Here is an 18,602-nt window from a genome sequence, read left to right as displayed (position 1 = left end):
TGGATAAATCATCCAAATATAAAATAAGTTTCTACAGAACTAAAGAATACAATTAATAATATGAACTTAATAGACATCTATAGACTATTTCATTCATCAATGACTGAATTCACTTTCTTCTGACCAGCACATGGAATATTTTCTATTACAGATCATATTTTAGGTCACAAGTCAAATCTTTGCAAATAGAAAAAAAAAATACATATAATGCCTTGCATTCTATCAGATCATAATGGGATGAAATTAGAAATCAATGATAAGATAAAAACCCAGTCTAATACCTGGGGATTAAATAATACACTTTTGAATGATGAGTGGATAGCAAAGAAATCAGGGGAGAAATTAAAAACTACTTAGAGGTAAATAAGAATAGTAATACAACATATCAAAATCTTTGGGACAATATAAAGGCAGATCTAAGAGGAAAGTTCATAGCATTGAGCTGATATGTTAAAAGAAAAGGAAAGAGAAAGAATAGAAAGATAACAAATAAACAATCTAATATTACATCTCAACACCCTATAAAAAGAAGAACAAACCAACATCAAAATCAGTAGAAGAGGGGCTGGGGTTGTGGCTCAGTGGTAGAGCACTCATCTAGCATGTGCAATGCCCTGGGTTCAATCCTCAGCACCACATAAAAGTAAATAAAATAAAGATATTGTGTTCAACTACTTCTAAAAAATAAATATTTTTAAAAATCAGTAGAAGATAGGAAATCATTAAAATCAGAGCCTAAATCAATGAAATTGAGAGTAATAAAAAACAATACAAAAGATCAACAAAACAAAAAGCTGTTTTTTGTGAAAGGATAAATAAGGTGGATAAAACTTTAACCAAACTAACCAAAAGAAAGAGGGAAAAAACTCAAATTAACCAAATTCAAGATGAAAAAGGAAGTATCACTGTAGATACTACTGAAATTCAGAGGATCATCAGAAACTATTTTGAAATTTATACTCCAATAAGCTAGAAAAGCTTGAGAATATTGACAAATTCCTAGAGACATATGACCTACCCAAACTGAACCAGGAGGATACAGAAAACTCAAACAGATCAATATCAAATAATAAAATTGAAGCCTTCCAAAAAAAAAAAAAAAAAAAAAAAAGCCCGGGACTAGATGGATTCTCAGCTGAAATACTACCAGAACTTTTTTTTTTCAGAGATTGAACCCAGAGTCACTTAAACACTGGGCTAACTCATTTTATTTTTTTGAGACAGGGTCTCACTAAGTTGCTCAGGGCCTTGCTAAGTTGCTGAGGCTTGCTATGAACTTGTGCCTCCTGTCTTGGTCTCCCGAGCCACTGGTAATTTTTATTTTTTTACCTGACAGTAGAATATATTTTGACATATCAAATATACATGGAGTGTAACTTCCCATTTTTGTAGTTGTATATGCTGTGGAGTTACACTGGTTGTGTATTCATATATGAACATAGGAAATATCAACATAGCAATAGATGAAAATAAAGTTGTAAAACAGATGGCGTGTCTTAAAAATTTATCTCTTATCTGCACCACACAACATTCAGGTTTGGCCATTTAATTATTTGTTTTCTAATTAGTATAACTTTATTTCTGGCTTTGGTCATTTTTCCAGAAGTCTCCATTTTTGATCCTCCGTAACATTTGTCTCTATGAAGTCTTTGCCAAATGGATAGAGAAGCGACAGATATTGTGTACTATATTGGACTATAGTGAGGAGTTCAGTGTATGAAATTTAGAATACTGGCATTTTACAAACTTCTAAAAGACAAAACTATTCTTCTTAACCACTTGAAGTCTTACTTCCTATAATTCATATCCTCTGTTTGAAATAATCAAAAGAAAACATGATCATTTTCTCAGTGCTTTACTGCTTTAGAATCAATCTATTTACACTGTCTTTTGCACTACCTACCACCTAACAACATGTTTTTCAAAGACCGTAGTAGGCAAAAAAAATTATCTATGGCTTAACTTGTGTATATTGTGTATTTTGAAATGTTATATATCTGAAAAGTATTATGAGAAAAATAATTATTTCTCTATCTACATTTAAGTGAATGGACTTTAAAGTAAACATATATTTTCATTCTGATTTCAAAAATTAAATGTTAGATGTAAGGAAAAACAGTAAAAAAAAAAAAAGTGCCTCTCCTGCAAAGGAAGAGTGCGATAATGACTACTGTTGCCAGGATTGTGTCTATTGTCCTATTGTGTCTCTTGTATCTGTTTCTTCCTTTTTTCCTCTTTACCACCAATAGTGATTCAGGAGATAATTGTTTCTTATTAGACAGTTGCAATGACATCTTGGTATTTCTTCAGATCCTCTGGTGACAGGTAACACCAAAAATTTATATTTTAAAACTAGTTTCTCAAGAATTTCTTATGCCCACTTACATTTTACAAACCATTGGTATAAGTTAAGAAAATTATTTTTAATCTATGCCTTATCATAAGATAGTCACTAGTTTTGAGCTTTATTATTATTCATAGATTAAGTAAATCTTTCAACACATTTTTATGCCTACCATATGTTAGGTCCTGTGCTTTGTAGTAAAATATAGTTAAAGATATATAAGACATAAAGAATTTACAATATTGTAAGGAAAACAAGCTATGCATAAGATACAATGCAAGGAAGAAAATGATAAATGACATAAGAAATTGCTAAATGGCTGGAGGTACAGAGGCAAGCAAGTGTGAAATCAGGAAGTTCAGTATGATTGACAGAAAACATGCTTGAAGGAAAGGAGTGGGAAATGAGTCTACAAAATGAAAGAAAATTGTGAGGGGGCTTCAATCTCAGGTTAAAGAGTTTTAGCTTCTTACCAGAATTAAGAACAACTGTATTCTCTTTGAAATGAAAGAAATTATTTTTATAATGCATCCGTCTCACAGGTGACTTATTTGAAATAGGACAATAGTCATTTAAATGTCTATACTGATTTTAATAAGTATCTTTTGATTTTAATCCATCAGACATTATCAGAGTACAAAGATTAATAGTCCCTCTCCTTGAATAATTTACTGCAAGTTCCATTCTGCACTTTATAGTCATATTTTGCAAAGACACTTGTAATTGGGTGTAAGGCTGAATTTCACAATAGTCTTTCCTGATGTGTGAACAGGGCCCTTGCTCATTGATTTATAAAGTGTGTTCAGACTCTTATTATTATTATTATTATTATTATTATTATTATTATTATATTCTTAATTATATATACATTATGTATATATATATATATATATATGAATATGCTGTTGAGTAGATATTCAGTGAAGCTTTTTATAAAAATCATGTTAGGAAGAAGTTCATGAGCCAAGACACCTGGAGATTTATTTGATACTTAATTATTGATATATACTAAAAATACAACAGATATTTATTGAATAACTTCTTCATACTGTGGGGGACACAGGATCAGTTTGGACAGTCCCTGTGGTCAGGTTGCCCACAGTATTAGTAAAAGGTTTAAAACAAAACCACAGGAAGAGGATGATAAATCTACACAAATATATATGTAGCACTACTACTACTACTAAATTTCCAATAAGAGAGCTATTATTCTTTTTAGGGAGTTATAAAAAAGTGCTTGAAAGTGAAGGTAATATGTGATCTGACTATAAAAAATAGGTAGGCATAGAAATTAGTTTTGGAGTTAGGATAAGAAGAAGCGGAATTCTAGATGGAAATAACTTCATAAAAGCTATGTAAAGACAGAAAAAACATGAAGTATATTCAGAGACTAGTTAGTACTTTTCTTTTTCTAGACCTATAGAAACCATGTAGGGGAGTAGTAGTTAAGCTGGAAAGGCAGGAAAGAGCTATTTTGCTCTTGGACATTGACTAAGACTTTATTTTACACTTGGCTCATATGGCAATGGTTTACTACTGCAAGTCACTGAAGTACCATGATCACAGCTGGGCTTGTGTGAATTCCTCTTTTGTCCTTCTGACCTTGTAGGGTAGCGTGTGTGGACCTGGATGGTGCTTGTGGGCTATACCTGTGACTCCAGGATGAGAGAAGAACTCCTGCCTGAAATAGCTTAAAGCTGGAAGGGCCCTAGGAATAAATTTGAGTTGAAAAATCTCCAGGGAGCCATAAACATGTACACACAGTTAAGGAGTAGAAAACAGGGTCCTTAGTAAGGAGATGAACTAAGACCCATATAAGGGACTTGGAACAGCAACTTGGGAACAAGTAGCACGTGCCTGAGACTTTTATAGGTCAACACCTTCAATTTGTGGGTTGGTGTGTGGATTGTGGGCCAGAACAGACAGAACTTCAAGAACAGTTTTCTAGCAACAGTGTATCATATAATCTTCATGATGGCAATCAGAATTTGGAGAACTGAAGCAGGACTGGCTGAGACAAAGAAGATTGAGCTAGGGTGATGAGTAGGAACAGAAAAGAGGAGAGAAATAAGACATTAAAAGAAAATTAACACAAATTGAAACTAAGTACAAGTGTTAGGTGAGAGAGAGAAAGGTGACTGGGAAAAGGCTGCAAGGTAAAATAAAGTTTAGAATTGCTGGTTTTGTAGATTGGGAAAAGTGATGTGTTTTTTGGAATAGTCTATTCAAAATTTTATGCTTTAGTTTTTCTGAAAATGATTTTGAAAAATGGGGAGTCTAACCCAAATATTTTTAGTTTATACCTTAAAATTTTTAATAGACTTTAGAATAGGCAACCCCCAAATTTAAAAATCAACAAAATGAACATACTGAAAGAGAAAATAAAGTGTTACTAATATGAAACAAGAATATGAAATGCTAAAAAATAACCAAGTAGAACCATTTAGGTATAAAAATATAATAGTTGAAGTATACAATGCAGTTATGTAGGTTATATAGTAAAATAGGTGCAGTTAAAGATCAGAGTGTAGAGTTTTATACAGAGAAAGTAGGAGAGGGTAAAGAGATTAAAAATATAAGAGAAAGAGTTAAGGAGTCGAAGCCAGGGTCCTTAACTTAAATTAAAGGTCCTAAAAACCATATAAGAGCCTCAGAAAGAAAAATATAAAGGAGTAGAAGGAAATCTTTTAAGAAATTATAGAGATGAATTCATCAGATTTAAGGCAAGAAAAAAGATTTCAGATGTTTGGGGAGATGAGGAAAAACATGACAAAATTTGAGAATATCAAAAATAAAGACACATTTTTAAAATCTCCTAAAAAGAAAGAGCAAATCATATCAAACAGAACAATCACATTGCAGCAGTATTGGATGCAAGATTGACTATAAAATTTTAAGTGTATTAGAGACTGCGGCGGAGGAGATAACTTCATTGAAACCTGCGGCTACAGGTGTGTAATTCCCTAGCCTTCCCTCTCCACACATCGGGGAAACCTTAAGGGCCCCTCCCAACTCTCCCGTAAGGGCCCCTTCCAGCTCTCCCGTGAGTGCGATAGCCAGCCCAAGGGAATCAGAGGTGGCGCGGGACCCGCGGCGCGGAACTACTGCTCCCACCAGGGCTGACAGCTGAGGTCTCTTGCACCAGCTACCGGGGGCGTGGCTACCGGAGGGCAAGTAAAATTCGCTGAGGATTCTCAGCCCCAAGCTCTACAAACTTAGGGTCTGAGGGAATGGCAAACTGGAAGAGTGTGCCCAGTCGTTCATGAAAACAGGGCTCCCGGGAGCAGCAGACGTGGCGTGTAGCCAGTATTGTGGTGAGCGGCACCCGTGAGAGGGGCCTTGCTAGAGGAAAAGTGGGAAGTGACTAGACACAAGAGGAGGCCCTAGGCACTCAGGATTGGAGACTCGCCAAGTCTGGGAGGAGGAGCTGCTGCACAGTGATTGGTTCCCGCGTATTGACAGGAGAAACTTGGCATGGTGGGCACAGCGCCACCTACTGGAAGAGAAGTTAATCAAACTCTAAGACTGCATATATTAGTTTTTTTTTTTCTTTTTTTTCTCCTTTTTTTTGATTTGGGTTTTTCTTTCATTTTCATTTTTCTTTCTTGTTTTTTAAAATTTTTCTTTACAATTTTTAAAAAATTTTTTTCTTCTAATTTTAATTTTAATTTTTTTTATTTTTTTTAAAAAGATTTTTTTCTTTTTTTATTTCCTATTTTTTTTTCTTTTGTCTTTTCATTTCTTTTCAATTATCTTATCCCCCTTCCTTGAATTCTACCTGCTTACTCTCATTCTCTTTAGTGACTTCTTCCCTTCCCTTCTAATACCTTTCCTCCCAAGCATCAAATAAATTTATAGGAGTAAACAGTAACTCAGCAGTCAAACAGAACAAGAAGTAACATTAGCAGCTTCAAAAAGCAAGGAAGAAAAGGAGTACAAACAATGCAGGACAGCCTAAATATTCAGGAAGACCTAGAGTCATCAGAAAAAATGGTCATATAAAGAACTCAAGGAACACCTTAGACAGATGGAATGGAACCTTAAAGAGGATACAAGACAGCAAATTCAAGCAGCGAAAGAACACATTGAGAATGAATTACATAAACAGATAAAAGAAGAAGTTAAGCATCTTTATCAGGAGATAGAGATTATAAAAAAATAATCAAACAATAATTCTAGAAATGAAGGAAACGATAAACCAAATTAAAAACTCAATTGAGAGTATCACTAACAGAGTGGAGCAAGTAGAAGCCAGAATGTCAGATAATGAAGACAAAATATATCATCTTGAAAAGATTCTAGCCAACTCAGAAAGGCTGGTAAAAAATCACGAGAAAAACATCCAAGTGTTATGGGATAACAAAAAAACCAAACTTACGAGTCATCGGGACAGAAGAAGGTACAGAGATTCAAACCAAGGGAATGAGTAACCTGCTGAATGAAATAATTACAGAAAACTTTCCAGAAATAAAAAAGGAAACAGATATACAAATTGAAGATGCATACAGGACACCGAGCACACAAAATCACAGTAGACCAATGCCAAGACACATTGTTATGAAGATACCCAATATACAGAACAAAGAGAAAATATTAAAAGCTACAAGAGAAAGGAGACAGATTACATTCAGGGTTAAACCAATAAGGTTAACAATGGATTTTTCATCACAGACACTGAAAGCAAGAAGGTCATGGAACAATGTATTTCAAACACTGAAAGACAATGGATGCCAACCAAGAATTCTGTATCCAGCAAAATTAAGCTTCAGGTATGACAATGAAATAAAAATCTTTCATGATAAACAAAAGTTAAAAGAATTTGCAGCCAGAAAACTAGCATTGCAAAGCATTATGAGCAAAACACTACACGAGGAAGAAATGAAAAACAATAACCAAAACCATCAGTGGGAAGTGCCTCGGTAAAGACAGAGGGTGAGGGGAAAAATAATCATGGAGAAACAAACTAAATTTTTTTAAAAAAGGATAAATAATCAAACATGGATGGAAGTACAAACCACATATCAATAGTAACTCTGAATGTTAATGGCTTAAACTCTCCAATAAAGCGACATAGGCTGGTAACATGGACTAAAAAAACAAATCCAACAATATGCTGCCTCCAGGAGACACATCTGATTGGAAAAGACATACACAGGCTGAAGGTGAAAGGATGGGAAAAAATATACCATGCACACGGTCCTCGTAAGCAAGCAGGGGTGGCCATCCTCATATCGAATAAAATCGACTTCAAGACTAAGTTAATCAAAAGGGATAAAGAAGGACATTATATACTGTTAAAAGGAACCATTCACCAACAAGACATAACAATTATCAATATTTATGCACCAAATAATGGTGCTGCGACATTCATAAAACAAATTCTCCTCAAGTTCAAGAATCAAATAGACCACAACACAATAATTATGGGTGACTTCAACACATCTCTCTCACCATTGGACAGATTCTCCAAACAAAAGTTGAATAAAGAAACTATAGAACTCAATATCACAATCAATAACCTAGAATTAACTGACATATATAGAACATATCAACCATCATCAAATGGATATACTTTTTTCTCAGCAGCACATGGATCCTTCTCAAAAATAGACCATATATTATGCCATAGGGCAACCCTCAGTAAATATAAAGGGGTGGAGATAATGCCTTGCATTTTATCTGATCATAATGGAATGAAACTGGAAATCAATGATAAAAGAAGGAAGGAAAAATCCTACATCACATGGAAAATGAACAATATGTTACTGAATGATCAATGGGTTACAGAAGACATAAAGGAGGAAATAAAAAAATTCTTAGAGATAAATGAAAATACAGACACAACATTTCGGAATCTATGGGACACAATGAAAGCAGTTTTAAGAGGAAAATTCATCGCCTGGTGGTCATTCCTCAAAAAAAGAAAAAACCAACAAATAAATGAGCTCACACTTCATCTCAAAGCCCTAGAAAAGGAAGAGCAAAACAACAGCAAATGTAGCAGAAGGCAAGAAATAATTAAAATCAGAGCGGAAATCAATGAAATTGAAACAAAAAAACTATTGAAAAAATTAACAAATCTAAAAGTTGGTTCTTCGAAAAAATAAATAAGATTGACAGACCTTTAGCCATGCTAACAAAGAGAAGAAGAGAGAGAACTCAAATTACTAACATACGGGATGAAAAAGGCAATATCACAACAGATGCTACAGAAATACAGAAGAAAATTAGAAATTATTTTGAAAACCTATATTCCAATAAAATAGAAGATAGTGAAGACATCGATAAATTTCTTAAGTCATATGATTTGCCCAGACTGAGTCAGGAGGATACACACAATCTGAACAGACCAATAATAATGGATGAAATTGAAGAAGCCATCAAAAGACTACCAACCAAGAAAAGCCCAGGACCGGATGGGTATACAGCAGAGTTTTACAAAACCTTTAAAGAAGAATTAATACCAATACTTTTCAAGTTATTTCAGGAAATAGAAAAAGAGGGAGCTCTTCCAAATTCATTCTATGAGGCCAACATCACCCTGATTCCGAAACCAGACAAATACACCTCAAAGAAAGAAAACTACAGACCAATATCTCTAATGAACCTAGATGCAAAAATCCTCAATAAAATTCTGGCGAATCGAATACAAAAACACATCAAAAAAAATTGTGCACCATGATCAAGTAGGATTCATCCCTGGGATGCAAGGATGGTTCAATATACGGAAATCAATAAATGTTATTCACCACATCAATAGACTTAAAGATAAGAACCATATGATCATCTCGATAGACGCAGAGAAAGCATTCGACAAAGTACAGCATCCCTTTATGTTCAAAACATTAGAAAAACTATCTATGCTAAGCCTCAGGCTAGCATCATTCTGAATGGACAAAAGTTAAAGGCATTCCCTCTAAAATCTGGAACAAGACAGGGATGCCCTCTATCACCACTTCTATTCAATATAGTTCTCAAAACACTGGCCAGAGCAATTAGACAGACGAAAGAAATTAAAGGCATAAAAATAGGAAAAGAAGAACTTAAATTATCACTATTTGCAGATGACATGATTCTATACCTAGAAGACCCAAAAGGGTCTACAAAGAAACTACTAGAACTAATAAATGAATTCAGCAAAGTGGCAGGTTATAAAATCAACACGCATAAATCAAAGGCATTCCTGTATATCAGTGACAAAACTTCTGAAACAGAAATGAGGAAAAACACTCCATTCACAATATCCTCAAAAAAAATAAAATACTTGGGAATCAACCTAACAAAAGAGGTGAAAGATTTATACAATGAAAACTACAGAACCCTAAGGAGAGAAGTAGAAGAAGATCTTAGAAGATGGAAAAGTGTACCCTGTTCATGGATAGGCAGAACTAACATTATCAAAATGGCGATATTACCAAAAGTTCTCTATAGGTTTAATGCGATGCCAATCAAAATCCCAACAGCATTTCTTGTAGAAATAGATAAAGCAATCATGAAAATCATATGGAAAAATAAAAGACCCAGAATAGCAGAAGCAATTCTAAGCAGGAAGTGTGAATCAGGCGGTATAGCGATACCAGATTTCAAACTATATTACAGATCAATAGTGACAAAAACAGCATGGTACTGGTACCAAAACAGGCGGGTGGACCAATGGTATAGAATAGAGGACACAGAGACTAATCCACAAAGTTACAACTATCTTATATTTGATAAAGGGGCTAAAAGCATGCAATGGAGGAAGGATAGCATCTTCAACAAATGGTGCTGGGAAAATTGGAAATCCATATGCAACAAAATGAAATTGAATCCCTTTCTCTCGCCATCCACAAAAATTAACTCAAAATGGATCAGGGAGGTAGATATCAAATCAGAGACACTGCATCTGATAGAAGAAAAAGTTGGCTATGATCTACATATTGTGGGGTCGGGCTCCAAATTCCTTAATAGGACACCCATAGCCCAAGAGTTAGTAACAAGAATAAACAAATGGGACTTACTTAAACTAAAAAGTTTTTTCTCAGCAAGAGAAACAATACGAGAGGTAAATAGGGAGCCTACATCCTGGGAACAAATTTTTACTCCTCACACTTCAGATAGAGCCCTAATATCCAGAGTATACAAAGAACTCAAAAAATTAAACAATAAGATAACAAATAACCCAATCAACAAATGGGCCAAGGACCTGAACCGACACTTCTCAGAGGAGGATATACAATCAATCAACAAGTACATGAAAAAATGCTCACCATCTCTAGCAGTCAGAGAAATGCAAATCAAAACCACCCTAAGATACCATCTCACTCCAGTAAGATTGGCAGCCACTATGAAGTCAATCAACAACAAGTGCTGGCGAGGATATGGAGAAAAGGGTACACTTGTACATTGCTGGTGGGACTGCAAATTGGTGCGGCCAATTTGGAAAGCAGTTTGGAGATTCCTGGGAAAGCTGGGAATGGAACCACCATTTGACCCTGCTATTGCCCTTCTCGGACTATTCCCTGAAGACCTTAAAAGAGCATGCTACAGGGATACTGCCACATCGATGTTCATAGCAGCACAATTCACAATTGCTAGACTGTGGAACCAACCCAGATGCCCTTCAATAGATGAATGGATAAAAAAAAATGTGGCATCTATACACAATGGAGTACTATGCAGCAATAAAAATGACAAAATCATAGAATTTTCAGGGAAATGGATGGCACTAGAGCAGATTATGCTTAGTGAAGCTAGCCAATCCCTAAAAAACAAATACCAAATGTCTTCTTTGATATAATGAGAGCAACTATGAACAGAGCAGGGAGGAAGAGCAGGAAGAAAAGATTAACATTAAACAGAGACATGAGATGGGAGGGAAAGGGAGAGAAAAGGGAAATTGCATGGAAATGAAGGGAGACCCTCATTGCTATACAAAATTACATATAAGAGGTTGTGAGGGGAATGGGAAAATAAACAAGGAGAGAAATGAATTACAGTAGATGGGGTAGAGAGAGAAGATGGGAGGGGAGGAGAGGGGAGGGGGGATAGGAAAGGTAGCATAATACAACAGTTACTAATAGGGCATTATGTAAAATTGTGGATGTGTAACCGACGTGATTCTGCAAGCTGCATTTGGGGTAAAATTGGGGGTTCATAACCCACTTCAATCTAATGTATGAAATATGATATGTCAAGAGCTTTGTAATGTTGTGAACAACCAATAAAAAAATTAAGTGTATTAAAGGAAAAAAAGGTGCAGTGGTGCACAAAATTATTTATATATATATATATATATACACACACACACACACACACATACATGCAAGTTCAAGGCTCAGCTGGCTACTTAGTGAGAATCTGTCTCAAAATTTTTTAAAAAAATAAATAAAAGTGGGGTAGGAATGTAGCTCAGTAGTAGAGCTACCCTGGGTTCAATTCTTGGTATGAAAAAAAAAGAAAGAAATTGTCATTTGTATGAAAGAGAATGATAAAAATGTTTTCAAATATACATAGTCTCAGAGGGTTTACTACTTGAGTCTAACACTTTAAAACACCTGATGAAAGAAGTACTTAAATAAATCCAGGAGATGCTACATAGAGTTATGTGTAGCAATAGTTATTAAATACCTTGGTTGGCCTTTCTTGGTATCTTCTTGAGTAAGAAGAAAAAGTATATTCATAATAACCTAAAATTAAAATTTGAGGTAATATCTATATGATGGGCATTGGGAAGGGAGCAAGAACAAAGGTACATGAAAGTGTGCTAAATGAGAATATATAGATATCAGAATTTTAAAGTAGGAAAGAATTTAAAAAACATATAATGGGAGGAATGAATTGAAATAATAAATTTACATGGTTGAAACAAGTCCAAATATAGAAATGATTACAAGTAAATGGACAAAAATATCTGTTTAAAGATATATTGTCAAATTGAATATTTAAAAATCTGGCTATTTACAAGAAACATGTTTGAAACATAAAGGCATGGAATGTTGAAAGACAGAATGTAGCTGAATATAGCTGAATTAATATTAAGTACATTTGACAAATCATGATTGAGAAATCTCACTTTATAATAATTATGAAAGTCCAACTGATTATTATCATTCCATACTTAAAGTCTGTCTTCAACCATAAATACAGTTAATATCATTAAATCCTTAACAATATATTCAGATGTAGTCAACAATGTATTCAGATGCTTAACAATCCACCTACACATCAGATTAATTTAGAATTGCCCCATAGCTCTGCATACACTTGAATTTGTCATTTTAGTTAAAAAGCAATCCAAACTTCTTACTCAAATTTTGTTTAACAGTGTGAACTAGGATAAAAAACAATACTTTCCTAATTAAGCAGGAGCCATTTGAACATGTATTCATGTATTTCTTGGCATATTAAATGGGATATTATGTTCAATAAAGTTAATACAAAATGGTCAGTTTGGGTCTGATATAGTCATATCTGTGATGAAAAAAAATACAATTAGACAATTATAATAAAAATGATCACATTATATGTAAATATTCCAAATAAGAGCTTTCAAATCAAGTATCTGTATTCTTAGACATACTTCTTAACTACACAGTGGAATTTAGATTTTGTTTTTACCTAGGCATTTTTATAGACTTATCATTAGCACTGGACCCACTAACCTTTGGGCAACTTCTTTCATTTTGTTCAACCCCCTATCAGTTTCAAAGAAAAGGGGTCTTTATCTTTTCAGGAAATTGCTCTATATAGTGTCCTTGGCACAATCATACTGCATTGTTCTTTCAAGACAATATTAACACTTTAAACTTTGACATATTATTACTGATATTATTCAAAAGGTGTGAGCCATAGCAGGATTGGGATTGTGATTCCTTGGACATCTGAAGGCTTGTGTTTATTCATCATTGTAATTTTCCCATGTGACTATCATTTATTTGGGAGTATATAATACTAAAAGACATAGGAATCTTTTCAATCATCTAAGCTATTTATAACACCAAAATTCATTGTCTATATTAGGGAAATACACATTCTTCAATGAGGCCTACCAATGTATTAGAAATGATGAAAGAATGGAAAAATAACCCAGAAACCGATGAAGATGATGAGACAGCTGAGAAGAATAACTCATCTCTTCAAGAAAAGTTGGAAAGTTCCCAGCTCAGGGAAAATATCCAGGATGTCAATAATACTTCAGATGTAAAGAATCAAAAACAGGTAGGAAAAACTAGCAAAACAAGTAATAGAAAAATTGTTTCATTTCTCCAAACTATAAAATACTCTTACAATTCTGGGAACATTTTTGTATTTTTTAATGTCTTTTAAATTTTTTTGTTTTTTTTTAGATATACATGGCAGTAGAGTGTATTTTGACATATTATACATACATACTAATTCTAATTAGGATCTCATTCTTGTGGTTGTACATGATGTAGTTTCACTGGTCATGTATCATATATGAACATAGGAAAGTTATGTCTAATTCATTCTACTGTCTTTCCTATTCCCATCCCCCCATCCCTTCCCTTCATTGCCTTTTGTCTAATTCAATGAACTTCTATTCTCTACTGCCTCCCCTATTGTGTTATCATCTGCATAACAGAAAGAACATTTGGCCTTTGGTTTTGTAGCATTGACTTATTTCACTCACATGATAGTTTCCAGTAACATCCATTTAGTGGAAAATGACATAATTTCATTCTTCTTTATGGCTGAGTAATAGTCCATTTTGTATATATACCATATTATCCATTCTTCTGCTGAAGAACACCTAGGTTGGTTCCATTGTATGAGGTAACTGTATCTTTGTGAATTGTGCTGCTATAAACATTGATGTGTCTGTGTCACTATAGTATGCTGTTACTGAGGAGTGAGATAACTGGGTCAAATGGTCAAACTTTTCTCAGAAATCTCTATTCTGCTTTCCATAGTGGTTACAACAATTTGCAGTCCTACCAGCAATGTATGAGTGTACCTTTCCCCCCTCACCCTTGTCAACATTTACTGTTACTTTATTCTTGAAAATTGCCATTCTGACTAGAGTGAGATGAAATCTCAGTGTAGTTTCAATTTGCATTTCTCTAATTGCTAGAGACGGTGAACATTTTCATATAGTTCTTCTTTTGTGAAGTGTCTGTTCAGTTCCTTTGCCCATTCATTGATTGAGTTGTTTGTATTTTTGGTGCTAAATTTTTTGAGTTCTTTATATAACCTAGAAATTATTTCTCTGTCTGTGGTACAGTTGGCAAAGATTTGCTTCCATTCTGTAGGTTCTCTCTTAACATTCTTGATTGATTGTTTCCTTTGCTCTGAAGAAGTTTTCAAATTTGATACCATCCCATTTATTGATTATTGATTTTACTTCTTGTGCTTTAGGATCTTGATCTTGTTAAGGATATCAGTTTCTTCATTTTCTTCTAGTATGTTTGGGATTTCTGGTATAACTTCTAGGTCTTTGATCCACTTTGAATTGAGTTTTGTGCATGATGAGAGGGATTAATTTCATTCCACTACATACGGATTGCCAGTTTTCCATGCACCATTTGTTGAAGAGGCTTTTCCTCCAATGTCTGTTTTTGGCCCCTTTATCAAGTATGAGGTAACTGTATCTTTGTGAGTTTGTCTCTCTTCTATTTTGTTCTATTGGTCTTCTTGCCTGCTTTGGTGCCAATACCATGCTTTTTCTGTTACTATAGCTCTGTAGTATAATTTAAGGTCTGGGATTGTGATTCACCCTGTTTCACCTTTCTTACTATGGGCTGCTTTGGCAATTGTGGGTGTCTTATTTTTCCAGATGAATTTCATGACTTCTTTTTCCATTTCTATGAAGAATATTATTGGAATGTTGATAGGAATTGCATTGGATCTGTATAGTGCTTTTGGTAGTATGGCCATTTTGATAATATTAATTCTGCCTATCCAAGAACATGGGAGGTCTTTCCATCTTCTAAGTTCCTCCTCTAATTCTTTCTTCAGTGTTCTGTAGTTTTCATTGTAGAGGTCCCTCGCCTCTTTTATTAGATTGATTTACAAGTATTTTATTTTTCTTTTTGGAAGCTATTGTGAATGTGATGGTTTTCCTAGTTTCTTTTTCAGCTTGATTATCATTGCAATATAGGAATACAGTTGATTTCTGGGTGTTAATTTTATATTCTGTTACATTGCTGAATTTATTTATGAGTTCTAGAAGGTTTGAATGGAGTTTTTTGGGTCTTCTAACTGTAGGATTATGTTGTCAACAAACAGTGATACTTTGAGCTCTTCTTTTCCTATTTTTATCCCTTTATTTCTTTTGCCAAATTGCTCTGGCTAGAGTTTCAAGGACTATGTGAAATGGAAGTGGTGAAACAGGGCATCTTTGTATTGTTCTGTTTTTATGGAGAATTCTTTTAATTTTTCTCCATTAGAATAATGTTTGCTTTGGGTTTGTCATAAATAACTTTTACAGTGATGAGGAATGTTCCTTCTATCCCTATTTTTCCTAGTGTTTTAAATGAGTGGAAGCTGTATTTGTCAAATGCTTTTTCTGCATCTATTGATATAATCATGTGATTCTTGTTTTTAAATATATTTATGTGATGAGTTAATATTATTGATTTCCATATATTGAACCAACCTTGTATTCCTGGAATGAAATCCACTTGATCATGGTGCACTGTCTTTTAAATTTATTTTTGTATGTGATTTGCCAATATTTTTATTAAGAATTTTTGCATCTATGTTTATCAATTATATTGGTCTGAAGTTTTGTTTCTTTGATATGTCCTTGTCTGGTTTTGGTATGAGAGTGATACTAGCTTCATAGAATGTGTTTGGAAGAGTTCCCTCCTTTTCTATTCCATGGAATAATTTGAAGAGAATTGGTATTAGTTCTTCTTTAAAGGTCTGGTAGAACTCTGCTGAGAGTTCATACAATCTTTCCTTTTTGGTAGGCTTTTGATGGCTGCTTCAATTTCTTACTTGAAATTGGTTTGTTTAACTTTTTATACCCTCTTGGTTTGACATGTCTCTAGGAATTTGTTAATATCTTCAAGATTTTTCTATTTTATTAGAGTGTACATTTTCAAAATAATTTCTGATTATTCTCTGTATTTCAGTAGTATCTGTAGTGATATTTCTTTTTTCATCTCAGATTTTAACAATTCAAGCTTTTTCTCTTTTTCTTTTGGTTAGTTTGGTTAATGGTAAATTTATCAATTTTGTTAACTTTTTTCAAAGAACCAACTTTTTGTATCATTAATTTTTAAAATATTTTTAATTGTAGATGTATACAAACCTTTATTTTTTAATTTTTATTTAGTGCTGAGGATTGATCCCAGTGCCTCACACGAGCTAGGCAAGTGCCCTACCACTGAGCTACAACCCTAGCTGCTGTATCATTGATTTAAATTTTTTTAAAATCTTGATTTCATTGATTTTGGCTCTGGTTTTAATTATTTCCTGTGTTCTATTGATTTTGGATTGGTTTATTCCTCTTTGTATAGGATCTTGAGATGTAATGTTAGGTTATTTATTAGGTATTTTTCTGTTCTTTTAATGAATGAGCTCAATATAATGAACTTTCCTCTTAGAACCACATTCGTAGCATCCCAGAGATTTTGATAAGTTATATCTCTATTCTAATTTGGTTCTAAGTATTTTTTTTAATTTTATTTTTTAAATTATATTTTTATTTTATTTTTTAAAATATTTTATTTTATTTTATTTTTTATTCACTCCTGATTTCTTCTGCTGTCTTTATTCAATGGTGAATTTTTTGGTCTCCATGTGTTAGAGTAGTTTTTATTTTTTGCCTTATTGTAGATTTTTAATTTCATTCCATTATGATCTGATAGAATGCAGGGTATTGTCCTGCTAAGAATTTCTTTGTGGCCTGTGATGTGATCTAATTTAGAAAATATTCCATGTGCTGCTGAAAAGAAAGGTTTTTCATTCATTGATGGATGAAATACTCTATGTAAGTCTAAACTATTAATTGTATTTTTAAGTCCTGTAGCTTCCTTATTAAGTTTTTGTTTAGAAGATCTATTTAGTGATGAAAGAGGCATGTTAAAGTCACCCAGTATTATTGTGTTGAGGTCTGATTCTGAATTTTGAGAAGGGTTTGTTTGATGTATATAGGTGCTCCATTATTTGGAGCATAAATATTTATGATTGCTATTTCCTATTCTTGTATTATTCCCTTAAGCACTATGAAATGATCTTCTTGGTTTCTTCTGATAAATTTTGGCTTTAGTCTACTTTATCTGATATGAGGATAGGATAGAAACCTTTGCTTATTTACTAGATCCATGTGAGTGACATGTTTTTTTTCCCCATCCTTTTATCTTCAATCTGTGGATGCCTTTTCCTATGAGGTGAGTCTCTTGGAGACAGCATATTGTTGGGTCTTGTTTTTTAATCCAGTATGCCAGTCTATGTCTGTGTATGTGTGTGTGGTGTGTGTGTACATGTACCAGGGATTGAACTCAGGGGCACTCGACCACTGAGCCACATCCCCGGCCCTATTTTGTATTTTATTTAGAGACAGGGTCTCACAGAGTTGCTTAACTTTTCCTAAGGCTGGCTTTGAATTTGCAATCCTCTTGCTCAGCATTCTGAGCTGCTGGGATTACAGGTGTTGCACCAGTGTGCCCAGCAGCCTATGTCTTTTGATTGATGAGTTTAGTTCATTAGCATTCAGTGTTATTATTAAGAGATGATTTTTATTTCCTGTCATTTGGATTTATTTTTAGTTTTTACACTGAATTGATTTTCCTTTGCGTGACTATTCTTCTAGTGTAGTTTCTCCCTTATGCTGGTTTTAATTCTTATTCTCCATTTCTTCTTCATGAAATACTTTATTGAATATGTATTGTAGACAGGCTTCCTAGTTGTGAATTCTTTTAACTTTTGTTTATCATGAAAGGTTTATTCTGTCTTCAGTTATGAAGCTTAATTTTGCTGAAAATAGTATTCTTGGCATCCATTTTCTTTTAGAGCTTGGTATTATTCTAAGACCCTCCTTGTATTTCATTGAAAAGATTATACATTCCTTTAGTTTGTACTTCAGAGCCTTCATCTATCCCTATAAAGATTTCTTGAAAGTACTGTTCATGGTCTCTTAAGATCTTTTCTCCACAAATTTATTTTCAGGATTATATACTTTGTCATCATTGCCTGAAACTCTATATCTTCCAAACAGTCTAATCTATTGGTGATATTTTCCACAGAATTTTTATCCTTTATTTTATTTATTTTTATGTGGTGCTCAGGATCAAACCCTGTGCCTCACATA

General features: G+C 33.8%; 1 protein-coding gene across 1 annotated transcript in view; it reads left to right on the top strand.

Annotated features, from left to right (window-relative positions):
* Positions 1 to 18,602, top strand: part of STK33 (serine/threonine kinase 33) — a 188,247-nt gene that overhangs the window by 133,200 nt on the left and 36,445 nt on the right. The window contains exon 12 of the mRNA XM_081275523.1: positions 13,346 to 13,543. Coding sequence (XP_081131649.1) covers positions 13,346 to 13,543 — 198 coding nt within the window. The remainder of the gene's footprint in view (positions 1 to 13,345; positions 13,544 to 18,602) is intronic.

The sequence above is a fragment of the Spermophilus citellus genome (assembly GCF_964194105.1).
Source record: "Spermophilus citellus genome assembly, chromosome: 2".
Lineage (NCBI taxonomy): Eukaryota > Metazoa > Chordata > Mammalia > Rodentia > Sciuridae > Spermophilus > Spermophilus citellus.
The sequence above is the reverse complement of the archived record's forward strand: the minus strand, read 5'-3'. Positions and strand labels throughout refer to the sequence as shown.